Source organism: Cervus canadensis, chromosome 3 (genome assembly GCF_019320065.1).
Source record: "Cervus canadensis isolate Bull #8, Minnesota chromosome 3, ASM1932006v1, whole genome shotgun sequence".
Classification (NCBI taxonomy): Eukaryota; Metazoa; Chordata; class Mammalia; order Artiodactyla; family Cervidae; genus Cervus; species Cervus canadensis.
This window is the reverse complement of record NC_057388.1, coordinates 68,194,642-68,210,259: the sequence shown is the minus strand read 5'-3', so window position 1 is coordinate 68,210,259 and position 15,618 is coordinate 68,194,642. Positions and strand designations below refer to the sequence as shown.

The 15,618-nt window shown below is 40.3% G+C and overlaps 1 protein-coding gene across 14 annotated transcripts in view; it reads right to left on the bottom strand.

Annotated features, from left to right (window-relative positions):
• The window catches only part of ADAM22 (ADAM metallopeptidase domain 22), a 225,008-nt gene that overhangs the window by 74,314 nt on the left and 135,076 nt on the right, over nt 1-15,618 (bottom strand). For all 14 annotated transcript variants that reach the window (XM_043463389.1, XM_043463392.1, XM_043463391.1 and 11 more), the window contains exons 5-7: nt 12,062-12,144; nt 3,710-3,773; nt 1,611-1,680 (exon numbers count right to left, since the gene is read on the bottom strand). In XM_043463389.1, the coding sequence (XP_043319324.1) occupies nt 1,611-1,680; nt 3,710-3,773; nt 12,062-12,144 (217 nt within the window). The remainder of the gene's footprint in view (nt 1-1,610; nt 1,681-3,709; nt 3,774-12,061; nt 12,145-15,618) is intronic.

The following is a 15,618-nucleotide window of genomic DNA, read 5'->3' as shown; positions in this document are numbered from 1 at the left end:
GTTTCCTTCCAATTTGTCATAGTAAGTCTAAACAGCTTGAGGCAAATAATACTCTTAAAATGAATACTGTCAACTTCTGATACTAAAAGATAACCAGGAACAAGCTGGGGTTTTTCAAAGAAAATGGTCAAAACTCATTTTTCATAGCATAAAAACTACTGAGTCAACTCCGAAGTTTCTGTTGTAAAGAAATTCTGAATGAAGTTTCTTAAAAACTATTCTAAGATTGTATCATGGCAAGCCTATAATAAAGTCCTTAGTGGGGAACCTTTCTTGATTACTTTAAATATTAAATAATGTTTATTGCTTTCAGTAATGCCTATTGGATTGCAACTTTGTTCTCAAGCAGCTAATCATGATTTATTTTCTTACCATAATAGGGATTGTAAAAAGTTTCATATGATAATGAAAGAACAGTATAAAGCATCTATGTGAAGTAAAAGTATCTATTGTGCATTTGCAGATTTTTCCAAATAGCAAATTCTATAAACTAGGAACTTTGATCCCTTTGGCAGCAGGAGAGAAGGGGTGAGTTCTGTTTCTCTTTAGGGTAACTGCAAAAGGTCCAGGAGTTACAAATTTATTTCAGAGGAAGGAACATTTGAAAACACTTATTTCATTTTCTAATGAGGAGACAATGCAGCCTTTAAGTCATTTTCCTAAGCAGGAGTTTAGACTTCGCTTTAGTAAGTTTTCCATTTGCCCTGGTGCCTGTCTCCCAAGGCACATTCTCGTAGTGCCATAATCCAGACACCCACTCAGCCTCTTACTAGCTGTGGAACTCTAGAAGAGACAAACTAGCTGAGCTTCTGTTTGTTCATCTATAAAATGGGAATAATAATATTGACCTCACGGAGTTGGTGCAAAGACTAAAAAATGTTTAAAAATTAGACTATACAATGGCCATAATCAGGGCTGGCTAAGTAGGGGAGGAAGCATCTCCACATCAGCTATACCCTATCTTTAGAAGGAGAACACGAAAATGAGTCCAGTGTGGACAGAGACAAATGTGCTCTGCATAATCATTGCTCCTCTAACAAGGTCAAAGCATGAATACCCTGCCCTTCTCACCAAAAGACATGGATGCAACTCTCAAATCAAACCTATAAATAGATGGACCCATAAACATAAATTGGAAGGAAAAATCAATTTCACAAATAGCACATCATCATAATAAATATTAATCTACAATGGTTCTTTCTTAAAATGCTTTTCTTCAAAAAGAAATGAGGAAATAAATAATAAATGGGAAAATATTTACAAGTTCATCTCTATGTGTACAAACTGAGTATTTCATCAAGAGTGAATTTTATATATTCTACCTATGCAGACCAATTTTTGCTTTAACAAAGTAAAGGAATACTTTACTTTGAGCCTTATAATTTTAATAAGCTCTTCTTTGTTGAGTTCAAGCAATATCTTTCCAAACTCACCCACTATAAACATGAGGTCAGTTTGCATTTTTTTCTCCCTCTTGATGTCACTTGACTTTCTGAAACTGTTATGAGCAGTCGTAGGCTGATGATATTCCACATATAATTAGTTCTAAAGCATTAAAATGAATTATTAAATCTGTCTTTTTTTAAAAAATCACTATATGGAAATCATACCAGATGGAAGATCATCCAAGGGAAATTCAAACAGTCTGGATTTGTAAACCGAATGAAAATGGAAATCCTCCTGAAATAACACAAACGAGAGATGAGGCACATACAACCAGAAATCTCCAGGCTCAGGTGATTATAGCTGGGGGAGGTGAAACCTTAAAAGAACCATTGCTTGACTACACATTCTCTCAAGTTTGGGAAGGCGATGAGCCCTTGCACATCCCTCCCATTCACTCCTATATTATCCCAGCACCACAGTGATAGCTCATTAGAAGCAAAATGCCTTCACGGATGGAGAAGCCAAAGCCTGTGGTAATGGAAAAGAAATGAATGCACCTATTCGCCCAAGGAGAAGTAAGACATCTGGGGAAAGGGGTTAATGTTTTCTATGACTGGTTCCTTTCCATGAAGCCCTGCCTCCTGTTAGGGCCTGACATCTTTGCCAGGCAGACTGCAGAGCTAACAGTCTTCCTGTTGGGAAGCAGAGTAACTGGCACAATCAGAATGCCCACAGCAGGCCCTGCCTCAAAATTTAAGTGTCATACAAACATCTGTAAAAATCCAACAGACAAAAAACCATGTTTCATCTAAGAAAAATTAATGAGCATTCAAATAATTTCATCTGGCTTCCTTCAATTACTAAAAAACAAAGGTCATAAATAGTCAAGTTTCATGATACCACTTTTTTTAAAAATCACACTGTCAAGCAAAGGGACAGGACAGCTTTCAGTGGGTACTTGGAAAGTAACACAAAACAGACAATTTCCCATACAAGAGTGTTTATGAGTGGCAGAACAATCAGCGTTTCTTGACATTATTTGCCTCTCTGAGTGCTTGATTGGTGTTCCATGATATGTGGAAGAATATTTGTGCGTACAGAGCTAGGATGGAATGCATCATGTTTCTCTGCAGTCAGTAAGAGCAACCATTTTCTAATTTTGAGAAAGTGAATGCTTAAACTAAACTGAGGAAGAGAACTGAGAAAACCTGGATTTCTCTAAATTTCATCAGCATGGGGCCTTAAAGAAAATAGGCAATAGAGAAAACTCTGGAATCTAGAAAAGAAAAAGAGTGGGAAATCACATTATCTGCGAATTTGACCCATCATGAAATGTCTATGTCCCTCCCAAACTCATGTTTTAAGTCCTAAATTCCTAATTTGATTGTATTTGGAGATAGGGTCAGAAGGATGCGATAAAGGTTAACAGAGATCACAAGAGTGAGGTCCTAGTCTGATAAGGCTGCTGCGCTGATGAGAAGAGGAGGAGACACCAGACCTCACAGAACACCATCTGCACCCCAAGGAGAGAGCCCTCAATGGACACTGACCCAACTGGCACCATGAAATTGGATTTTCAGTCCCCAGACTGTGAGAAAATAAATTCATGTTGTTTAAGCCCTCTAGACTGACAGACCACAGCACATCACGGTGGAGTTAGTAATGAAGGCTTCAGAATACCTCAGAAGGAACGTATTTCCAGCAGATGGGAAGAGTAAGGGGTAGATTTTTTTTTAAAAAAGAGCACTGTGGTTTTGTCTTGCTGCTGTCCAACTCTTTGCGACCCCATGGACTGCAGCATACCAGGCCTCCCTGTCCTTCACTGCCTTCAGTATTCATAATTTGAGCATACTCCAGGAGACAGTGAAGGACAGGGAAGCCTGGTGTGCTGCAGTTCATGGGGCCCCAAAGAGTCAGACCTGACTCAGCAACTGAACAGCAACAAAGCAAAACCACAGTGATCTTTAAAAAAAAATCTACCTCTTACTTTTCCCCTCTGCTGGAAATACTTTTCTTCTGAGGTGTTCTGAAGCCTTCATTACTATCTCCACCATAATGTGCTGTGGTCTGTCTTAGTCTGGGTGGCTTAAACAAGATAAATTTATTTTCTCACAGTCTGCGGTTTTCCCTTATTCACTATTTAAAATATATATATATATATTATACACATTTTATATATATATTATATGTCTATGTTTATACATATATTCTTGACCCTGAAGTATGAAAAGAAAGCAAAATAGAAAAAAGAAAAGAAAAAGAGGGGGAAAGAAATCCCACAGCATTGTTTACATTTGCCATGGCAAAGAGAAGGAGCACTTACTTGGGAGGTGTCATTTCCTTCCGGCTCAATGAGATAGGTGTGGTTCCCATCATAGAACATCCCACTGCCAAGGATAAGAAAACAGTTAGGCCTGGCAATTGACTCTTGCCTCAGAACCAGATCATTTTAAAGTCAGCAGCAGCCAGAGGACCAGTTCATTTCTCAAACCCTACTTTTCAGTCCTACCTATCACATGCAGTGCCCACCACATACCACACACACATGCACCACACAGAACACACACACACACCACACATACATATACACCCCCACATCATACACTCACACCACCACATACCACACACACACACACCCCTATACCACACACACACACTACATCTCCACATATATAAACACCACATACCACACTCACATATGCCACACAACACACATATCCCAATCCATATATCTTACACATACACATGCCATACATTACACACACACCCACACACACTGCTGAGAAGGAAAGGCCTCGCCCCTGACTCCCCATAAGCAGCAGGGTCCCCTCATCCTGACTCTTCCCCAGGCTCGGGACTGCTGCTGCTTCTGCTGCTGTTTAGTTGCTTCAGTGGTGTCTGACTCTGGGGCTCAGGATGACCATCCTCCAACTGTGGCCCATTATTCCTTCCTCCAACATATAAGTCTAAAACTTTAACATGCAAAATATCACCTGGAAAGCATATAAAAATTCAAAACTCTCAGGATCCTCTGGGACTTTCAGGCTAGAACCCAGGAAACTGCATTTTAAACAAACCCCCAGTGGTTCTGAGGCAGTTGGCCAGGGGTTATACAGAGCCTGGCCTAAGCTGTATACTTGGAAGATGCTCTAGCAGGAAGAGCTGACATATCTTAACAACTCACCGTTAGCTAAATCCTTTACGTTCATTTCATATTTCCCACAAACTTATGCTGGAGGTACAATGACTACCCACATTTCACAAATTACAGAAACTGAAGAGACAAGAAACCAAGAGACAAGTGGCTGAGAAGTAGCTGACCCAGGCAAGGCACAACTGGCCACACACCTTCATTCATACAACAGGGTGGTAATGGTGAGGGTGGTGAGAACCAGTCAAATTCTGAATATTTTTCCAAAGTAGAATCAGTAGGACTAGTTAGTGGATTTAAAATGGAGTTTGCAAGGAAGAGAAGAGTCAGTGAAGACTCCAAGGTTTTGACATGAGCAACTGGAAAAATGGTGTTTCATAAGATCCGTTTAATAAGATGGAAAAGGCTGCAGGAAGAGCAAAATAGGATGGGCACAAGGAAGCAAGATGCAGGATGCAGGGTGCAAATCCAGAGTTCAATTTTGGACCTCCTTGGCTAGAGATGACTAACAGCCAATTGAGAAATTCTCTGGGGGCATCCTAAGCTACATATGGTCTCAACTCCCGCTCAGAGAGATCCTGATAGCCCCTCCTTTTAGAGGAATGTGGTCTTTCTATTAACGTCAGTTTCCTCCTGATACTGAGGGAACTTGTCTTTACCACTCAGGCATCTGAGAAGAGTAAAGTTGTGATCTTCCGCAGTCATTTATCAGTGTTAGGTGGAAGTGACTGCATGAAGCCCAAGTTGCTAACCACAGAACAGTATGTGTCTTTCATTGATCACTTAATGAAATCTGCTGGTTTTCCTGAGCTATGATTATAACGGCCTCCAGCTCTGTCTCTATCCAAATCCTTTCATTCTGCAGTAACATCTTCCACATGTCCTCAACTTTCATATAGAACTTAGAACTGCCCTTCACACATCTGTAATGTTTTCGATCCAAAGTGCACTTTCTGAATTTGAGTGACACTGCATTTGAAATTTAAAGATAAACAGATGCAGTTTGTAGGATATTACTGACAATATATGCCTAAGGAATCAGTGGGGGGAAACTTTTCAAAACAGTAGACAAATACGGTAGTGAACATTCTGCTGTTAACTGGTCAGATACATCCAGAAAACTGTACAAAACAATCACCCTTTGCCAAAGTTCACACGACTACACTGATTAAATAGCAAGCAGATGGCTTCGTTTAAACAGTATCAGGGGCTGTTTCCTCTTGACTTAGTTTAGTATCCAATGCAAAAATCAGTCACTTTTTATTGAACTCAAACATCTTGATACACAGTATAAACAAAGCAGATTCTAACACCATACATATATAGAAGATTCTGGTTCCATAAATGAAAATATGCCATGTTTAATTAAAAACACGTTCAAATCTTTAACAATTAAAAAGCAGGTATGTTTCATTTGCTTTCTTTGAGGATTGAAACCTTTCTGGTAGATTTTTTATAAATTCCAGGAAGTATACTAAGTCCATCACACAGTTTATAACTTGCAAAAATCTATAGCTAGGACCAAGTCATTACTGGCCAGTTGAGAGAGGTAAAATTTTTAAAAGTTGCCATCAAAACAAGACTGTGAAAGGAAATAGTCATTCTTACAAACTGCCACAAGTGGGCAATAAATTTACAGTTGATTCCATTCCTTAATGTTCCCATAGTTACAGGATTTTGTCAAAACATCAAACATAGCAGGACCAAAATACTGACTATTAGGTCTTCAAATTTGAAAATAATATGTACCTGCAGGTTCTTTATGGAAAAGATATGAGTTTGATTATTTTACCCATTATGTTCTTTAATGGAATTCTGTAAATCAAGAAAATGAAAACTCACAACATGCATTTGGCAATTTATAGAAGATGAGTCATGGATGAAATAATATCTCACATTGAATCACTACAAATGAGGCAACATAAATTATTTACTATTTAGAAATAGCGCCCCTAAATATTTCTGTCAGCAATGTTTGTTCATAAGGTAAAATCAAGATGAGAAGTAATAAAGGAACAAACAGTGAATTTATTTAACATGCTTATAAAAGTCCACATACACCAAAACACACTTATGCACAAACCTGACAATGTTCCTACACACAGTGGGATTTCTGTTTGTTTTTATTTAGTCTTAAGTGAAAAATTTTCTAAAGGGAGAAGTAAATTTTACTTAGATAAAACACCTCAGTTAGTCACTAAAATGTCCTTCAAGTTCCCTTTCCATCTTCTTTCAAAGGACGGCATAGGATTAGTAGCTGTTGGTCTGAGGGTCTCGGGTCTATTAGGGTTTCTAGAAGGCGGTAATACAGTTTTCTCTGCTCTTATGATGCTCTTTCTCTGCTCTCCATGTTCCACTTGGAAAATGGTGGAGGGGGGTGGTACTGGAACATGTACTGGGCAAGATGCTTAAACTGTGACTTTGGACTGAGATGTTAAGAGGAAGAAAGAGGAAGGGAAAAGCCTACAATAGACACTTGCTGTCACAAGAGTCGGCAGACGCAGTGTACTATTTCTGGCTGACAGCTGTGCTCGCCTTGAGATCAGAGATAACAATATTATTGCTAGAGGATACATCAATGTTTGTTTCCAGATTAAGAAAGCCGAGGCTCTCACATGTTAGGTACGGGTTCCATGTTTGTAAAAATGTCTCCTTATTCAGAGGATTTATTTAAAACTAGTGAAATAGCCTTTTCGAACAAATAGTAAGCGAACTTACTGTCTTGCTCTCAGGCATGTGAGCCCCTTTCTCTGGTTATTTGTCTGATCCCTGTGTTATCTTCTTCTTGCCTCTCAAGTACCTAGTGCCAGAGCCTAAGCAGAAGCACAACTTAGGCAGACTGGCCAGATTCCCCAGCCATTCCCATTAGGTCTCTTTTCTCAATTTCTTGGAAGACGTGGCAGTTGAACCCCTCTCCTGCAAGATCCCTTGAAAGCCTGTGCCAGGGCCCATTCCATCTTCTTCAGGTAATGACTCTCTGGAACCCTTAAGGACGATCTCACTTTTCAGTGACCACTCTCAGCTTGCATTTTTCTCAGTTTTTTCTTTTTTTCTCTCATTGAAAACAAATGCACCTACCACATTCCATAGCATGAAGCTGGGCTAGGTTTAGCTTTCCCTTTAGACTGGGAGCTCTTGGGGACAGTGCTCACGTTCTGATCTCCTTAATATTCCAGGCAGCTGGCACACAGCAGATGCTCCATAACTGTTTGTTAGATGAAAACACCCATGTTTCTAACTTGGTAACAGACAGGAAGTCTTTTAAAGATTTCAAACAAGAATTTCACAAAACTGAAGTGTGATTGGTTCCTGCCCCAAAAAAAGTAGCAAAAAAGAGCTGAGATGATTTAGACTAACCAGAATGCTGAACTTAGATCATGAGCTCCTTATTGCAAAAGTCAGGCTTACAATGAAGGAAGTAGAGAAACCACTAGGCAACTCATGTATGACCTAAATCAAATCCTTTATGATTATACAACAGAAGTGACAAAGAGATCAAGGGATTATATCTGGGTGACAGAGTCCCTGAAGAACTATGGACGAAAGTTTGAAACATTGTACAGGAGGCAGAAACCAAAACCATTCCAAAGAAAAAGGAATGAAAGAAGGCAAAGTGGCTGTCTAAGAAGGCTTTAGAAATAGCTGAGAAAAGAAGTGAAAGACAAGGTAGAAAGGGAAAGACATACCCATCTGAGTGCAGAGTTTCAGAGAACAGCAAAGAGAGATAGGAAGGCCTTCTTAAATAAACAGTGCAAAGAAATAGAGGAAAACAATACAATGGGAAAGACTAGAGGTATCTTCAAGAAAATTGGAGATATGAAGGGAATATTTCATGCAAGGATGGGCATGATAAAAGGCAGAAACAGTAAGGACTTAACAGAAGTAAAAGATATTAAGAAGAGGTGGCAACAATATACAGAACTGTACAAAACAGGTCTCAATGAGCTGGATAACCATGATCGTGTGATCACTTACCTAGAGCCAGACATCCTGGAGTGTGAAGTCAAGTGGGCATTAGGAAGCATTACTACGAACAAAGTGAGTAGAGGGACAGAATTCCAGATGAGCTCTTTCAAATCCTAGAAGATGATGCTGTTAAAGTGCTAGACTCAATATGTCAGCAAATTTGGGAAAATCTGCACTGGCCACAGGACTGGAAAAGGTCAGTTTTCATTTCAATCCCCAAGAAGGACAATGCCAAGGAATGCTCAAACTACCATACAGTTGTGCTCATTTCACATGCTGCCAAGGTTATGCTCAAAATCCTTCAAGATAAACTTCAGATGTACAAGATGGGTTTCAAGGAAGCAGAGGAATCAGAGATCAAATTGTCAACATTGGCTGGATCACAGAAAAACCAAGAGAATTCCAGAAAAACATCTACTTCTGCTTCACTGACTACACTAAAGCCTTTGTGTGGATCACAACAATCTGGGGAAAATTTTTAAAGAGATGAGAGTACCAGACCGCCTTGCCTGTCTCCTGAGAAATCTGTATGTGGGTCGAGAAGCAACAGTTAGAACCTGACATGGAACAACAGACTGGTTCAAAACTGGGAAAGAAGTATGTCAAGGCTGTGAGCTTCCCAATTGACCCAGTGGGTAAAGAATCCGCTTGCAATGCAGGAGATAGAGGCAGACACGAGTTCATTCCTGGGTCTGGGAGATCCCCTGCAGGAGGGTGTGGCAATCCACTCCAGTATTCTTGCCTGGAGAATCCTATGGAGAGAGAAGCCTGGTGGGCTACAGTCCATAGGGTCGCAAAGAGCAAGACACGAGTACAGAAATGGAACACAAACACATGCACGCACACATGTTAAGGCTGTATACTGCCATTCTGCTTATTTAACTTACATGAGGGTTCAGTACAGTTCAGTCACTCAGTCATGTCCAACTCTTTGTGACCTCATGGACTGCAGCACCAGGCTTCCCTGTCCATCACCAACTCCTGGAGCTTGCTCAAACTCATGTCCATCGAGTCGGTGATGTCATCCAACCATTCTCATCCTCTGTCATCCCCTTCTTCTCCTGCCTTCAGTCTTTCCCAGCATCAGGGTCTTTTCCAATGAGTCAGCTCTTCGTATCAGGTGGCCAAAGTATTGAAGTTTCAGCTTCAACATCAGTCCTTTCAATGAATATTCAGGACTGATTTCCTTTAGGATGGGATGGTTGGATCTCCTTGCAGTCCAAGGGACTCTCGAGAGTCTTCTCCAACACCACAGTTCAAAAGCATCAATTTTTTGGCACTCAGTTTTCTTTATAGTCCAACTCTCACATCCATACATGACTACTGGAAAAAGCATAGCTTTGACTAGATGAACCTTTGTCAGCAAAGTAATGTCTCTGCTTTTTAATGTCCTGTCTAGGTTTGTCATAGCTTTTCTTCCAAGGAGCAAGGGTCTTTTAATTTCATGGCTGCACTCACCATTTGCAGTGACTTTGGAGCTCAAAAAAATAAAGTCTGTCACTGTTTCCATTGTTTCCCCATCTATTTGCCATGAAGAGATGGGACCGAATGCCATGATCTTTGTTTTTTGAATGTTGAGTTTTAAGCCAGCTTTTTCACTCTCCTCTTTCACTCTCATCAAAAGGCTCTCTAGTTCTTCCTCGCTTTCTGCCATAAGGGTGGTGTCATCTGCTTATCTGAGGTTATTGATATTTCTCCCGGCAATCTTGATTCCAGCTTGTGCTTTATCCAGTCCAGGATTTTGCATGATGTCCTCTGCATGTAAGTTAAATAAGCAGGGTGACAATATATAGCCTTGACGTACTCCTTCCCCAATTTGGAACCAGTCTGTTGTTCCATGCCCAGTTCTAACTGTTGCTTCCTGACCTGCATACAGATTTCTCAGGATGCAGGTAAGGTGGTCCGGTATTCCCAGAGACCTGGGGGAATTTTCCAGTTTGTTGTGATCTATACAGTCAAAGGCTTTGGTGTAGTAGTCACTAAAGCAGAAGTATATGCAGAGTTCATCATGTGAAATGCCAGGCTGGGTGAATCATAAGCTGGAATCAAGATTTCCAGGAGAAATATCAACAACCTCAGATATGCAAGTGATACCACTCTAATGTTATCATTAAGAAAGTGAAGGGGACCTAAAGAGCCTCTTGATGAGAGTAAAAAAGGAGAGAGAAGAAGTTGGCTTAAAACTCAATATTCAAAAAACAAAGATCATGGCATCTGGTCCCATCACTTCATGGCAAATAGAGGAGTAAAAAGTATAAACAGTGACAGATTTTATTTTCTTGGGCTTCAAAATTACTATGGACAATCACCGTGCTTGCTTCTTGGAAGGAAAGCTATGACAAACCTAGACAGAGGATTAAAAAGCAGAGTCATCATTTTGCCAACAAAAGTCTGTATAATCAAAGCTATGGTTTTTCCAGCAGGATGTATGGATATGAGATTTGGACCATGAAGAACTGAAGAATTTATGCTTTCAATTTGTAGTGCTGGAGAAGACCCTTCAGAGTCCCTTGGACAGCAAGGAGATCAAACCAGTGAATCCTAAAAGAAATCTACCCTGAATACTCATTGGAAGGACTGATGCTGAAGCTGAAGCTCCAATACTTTGGCTGCCAAATGCAAAAAGTGGACTCACTGGAGAAGACTGTGATGCCGGGAAAGACTGAAGGCAAAAGGAGTAGGGAGAGGCTGAAGATGAGATGGTTAGATAGCATCACTGACTCAGTGGATGTGGATTGGAGCAAACTCAGGAGATAATGGAGGACAGAGGAGCCTGGTGTGATGTGGTCCATGGAATCGTAAAGAGTCAGACATGATTTAATGAAAGAACAACAACAAAATGCTGAGGGATGACAAAGTAGCTTTATAAGGGGTCACAAGACAAGAAAGAGATAGACAGGCACCTGGTATCACCATCATGGACAGGATGGAGGAAGCTGATGTATTCCCATGTTAAACACCAGCAAACACACTTTGATAGTGAAAGTTCTGAGAAAGGAAGCAAGACCCTGAGGAAGGATGAAGTCCATTCCATAGAAATTTCTGAGAACAAATGGACCCTCCCATGAGTTTGCTGTAGGTTAGGTGGGATTCTGGCTGAATAAAGGGCTAAAATACATGAGCTCCTATGGTCACCCTTTGTTTTTGTACAAGGAGTCAGGAGTTCCCTGTCTTGAAATTTCTATTAGTCCATACATATATAAAAATGAACATCAAGGAAGAGGAAGGACAGAATTGGTAACAAGGGGCTAAACACCCACGGAAACAGAAACCAAAGTTATGCAAACTACTCCTATTTCCATCTGGATGAAACTAGAAAAATGTTTCAAACATCACTAAGGAAGCATATTATAATCATTAGCGCCTCTGGCTTCTGCAACTCTAATTTAACAATCTGCTTGGTTTACAAACCACAGAGGAAAAATAGCCCTGATCCATCACTGTTTTAAAACTATTAATAGCTCTTGACATAAAATAGAGATTTCAACCGCAGTGCATTAAAAATAAAGCAAATCACTGGGAAAAAATGGATGATGCAAAAACTTTGGGGACACTTACTGAAGTCCATGGCATGTCGACAATGCCACAAATGAGGCAGGATTTCCTCGGATGTGGCCCTGGTAGTAACAGTGTTCTCCCCCCTGAAAGCAGAAATAGAGAACATAAACCTTTGCCATCACAAAGAGAATCAGCCGCGTCATTTCACAGTCTTCTGCCCACACTGCACCCCTTCATGTACACAGCTCTGTACAAAGTTTCATTATCCAGATTAGTATTATCAGACCATTTCTAACAGAATTATTCATAAGCACTCCCAGTGAGCTGACTCCAAATCAAAAGATAAGGAAATAAAAGTTGACTTAAGTTTCCTTTTATGTAGGTGATGATAGATGGAACAAAGAAACACATATTGAAATGCATATGTGACCCCCAGCACCAGGAAAAGTTCAGTGAGCTATTTCCCTAGTTGAGCTCCCCTGAGGAACTCAACCTTGCATGCACGCATGTTAAGTCACTTCAATCATGTCCTCCGAGTCTTTGCAACCTTATGGATTTGTAGCCCGCCAGGCTCCTCTGTCCATGGGATTCTCCAGGCAAGAACACCGGAGTGGGTTGCCATGCCCTCCTCCATGGGATCTTCCAGACCCAGGGATTGAACCCATGTCTCTTATGTTTCTTGCATCGAGAGGCAGGTTCTTTACTGCTGGTGCCACCTGGAAAGCTCACTTAACATTGAGTAACAAAAAATGACTATTTTCTCAAAATTAAGCAAAATGAATACATATCATCTGAGTATTACTAAATTAAATTAATGGAGGAAAATGCCTTCTTTCATAGTGTTTATATCAAAACTTGACAACTTTATGATATTCTTTTCTCCAACCGAATGGCTTTACTGGTAGGCAGTCCAGAGCAGGGTCTAAAATTGAGAATTTTCTTCTACCAGCAAGTCACATTAACTAAATTTCACCAAGAGACTCATTTCTTTGGATTAAATATTCCTGGAAATGTTAGCAGGGTAGAGCCTCTGACATCTCAAGGTGGCACCCTAGTCTTTAGATGCTGGCTACTCAAGAGTGTGGTCTAGAAAACAGCAGCAGCACTAGCATCAACAGAAGCATGTTGGAAATGCAGAATCCCAGGCCCCATCCCAATGGGTCAGAATCGGCATTTTTAACAAAGTGCACAATAGTAAAGAATCCACCTGCCAATGCAGGAGATGCAATCCCTGGATCAGGAAGATCCCCTGAAGAAGGAAATGGCAACCCACTCCAGTATTCTTGCCTGGAGAATCCCATGGACAGAGGAGCCTGGCAGGCTACAGTCCATGGAGTCACAAAAAGTCGGACACGACGAGTGACTGAGGACACAGTGGAGCATGAGGTGATTCATGCGCACAGTAAAGTTTGAGAAGCATAGGTCTAAATGATCCTTCTCATTCCCCCACTAATTTCTCATTTCCTCAGAAGCTGAAAGCTTCTAGTTCAGCTGGCTCACTGAGATGTGAAATAGTGACATAAGGACTAAAGGAATGGGTGGTTTAAAGGGCAAATGTTATCTATTTCACAATCTGTCTTAAGGACTAACCCTACTTAAAATACACAATGCTTTACAAGTGCAGAGGTGAGAACAGGAAGACATAGTAATGGAACAAAGGTGAAGATATGATCTTCACTGGAATTCTGGGGAAGGTGGCCTGTTTCTCCTCATGAGATAATCCCAAGAATAGGGTGAAGTTCAGCTTTGCTGAGGGACAAAGAGCAGGCAGGAAGGCACACAGTGCGAGCCCTGATATCTCCAAATTCCCATGGAGTCACTGAGCACCATGAACTGAAGACTGGGGTTGGACTGGATGGAGGATAAAATAGGGAAGTACTTCAGGTGTAGTTCTGACAGCAGATGGAACCCAGGAGGCCATAGACTTATGGGCAGAAACAAAGTCAGGCCGTGACTTCCAGGAAAGGGTTGGTTTAGATGTTAACAGCTGGAGCTATCAACTCCTTCACTTACTAGTCATACAATCTCAAGCAAATCACAGAGCCTCCCTGTGTAATAATCACATAAGGTTGTTCACAGGAATAAAGAGCTAACATGCATTAAGGGCTTAGGATAATGCTTGGCACTTGGTACACACTCAATAAATGTTTTCCACTATTATAATTACTGTGTGTCACTTATTGTCCTACTCATTTTACACACACAATCTTCCTATCCTCACATCACTTCTACAAAGAAATATTGTCATCTCTATTTCACATAGGAAGTCACAGTCTCTGAGAGTCAAGGTTGTCTGCCTGGGAAGTTGCCAAGTTGGGGTGCAAACTTTGTGTGAGTGTGTGAATGCAACATCTATGTCCTTTCCCATATACTACTTATAAGTTGGACCTAGAACCTCTGAGCTATGCAGTGCAAATCTAAGCTTTTCCTAGGCTGATTTTGTTTTGTTTGTTTGCCTTGTGTGTCTTTTTTTTAAAATTTTTGGAGTAGCAGTGGGGGAGTAAATTTAACAGAATTTTAAATTCACTCTGTTGGGCTTTTGGACTGGTGAACTATCCACAAGATTAGTGGAGGAGAAGCATTAGTGGAAGCATTTCATTATGCTTCAAATGACCTTGATTTCCTGGACACATCTGATTGGGCTAGAAATCGAAACTTTAGCATTTGATTGTATGTGTGTGCTCAGTCATGTCCTACTCTTTGCAACTCTTTGTAGCCTGCCAGGCTCCTCTGTCCATGGAATTTTCCAGCAAGAATACTGGAGTGGGTTGCCATTTCCTCCTCCAGGGGAATTTTCCTGACCCAGGGATTGAACCTGCATCTCCTGCATTGGCAGGGGATTCTTTACCACTGCATCACCTGGGAAGCCAAGCATTTGATTGGCCAGACACAAAGACCAACAGTCAATGGGGTGACCTGGAAAAAGAATTCTATCTAAAAGTATTTCTTTAAATTGGATACTGACTAAAAAAACCCATAAGATCTGTCACAGAAGTCTAACACTCACAGTGAAAAATAGCTAGAAAGACAGTAGAAACAAAGATAAATGGTAATCACAAAATTACGGTATCAGATGAGGGAATAATGGAAGTTGACAAGTCATAGTATGTGGGGAAAATATATCAGTGTTAAAAGCACATAAAACATGTTTTATAAATTACTAGTTTTTTTTTAAAATGCCAACTTTGGAAACATGTTATATTAAATCATAAAAAAGGACAAAGAATTTATGTTTTGATACAATCCTTCATTATATTGGAGCTAAACAGATGAGTAGATAATAGAAAAAAAATCTTTCACTAATTTTCTGGTTCTGAAAAATAGGAGTCAATCCAAAAACAGCATATGATCATGATCCATCTGCACAAAAACCTAGCAAATGAAGTGAAGAGCTCAATATGGTTGAATCATTATCAAATATTTCCATGACACTTCAAGAAAAGCATAAACACCAGGGGGGGCTCTCCTCCATTTAGACTATTATCATTCAAATCTTGAGGCTCTCAACCAGCATTATCTGTAATTTTCCAAATAACAGTGGAAATTAATTTTGTGTTACAATTTTTTTCAGGAATTATTTGCCATAAATCACTAATTATTTCAACTTAGAACTAAAA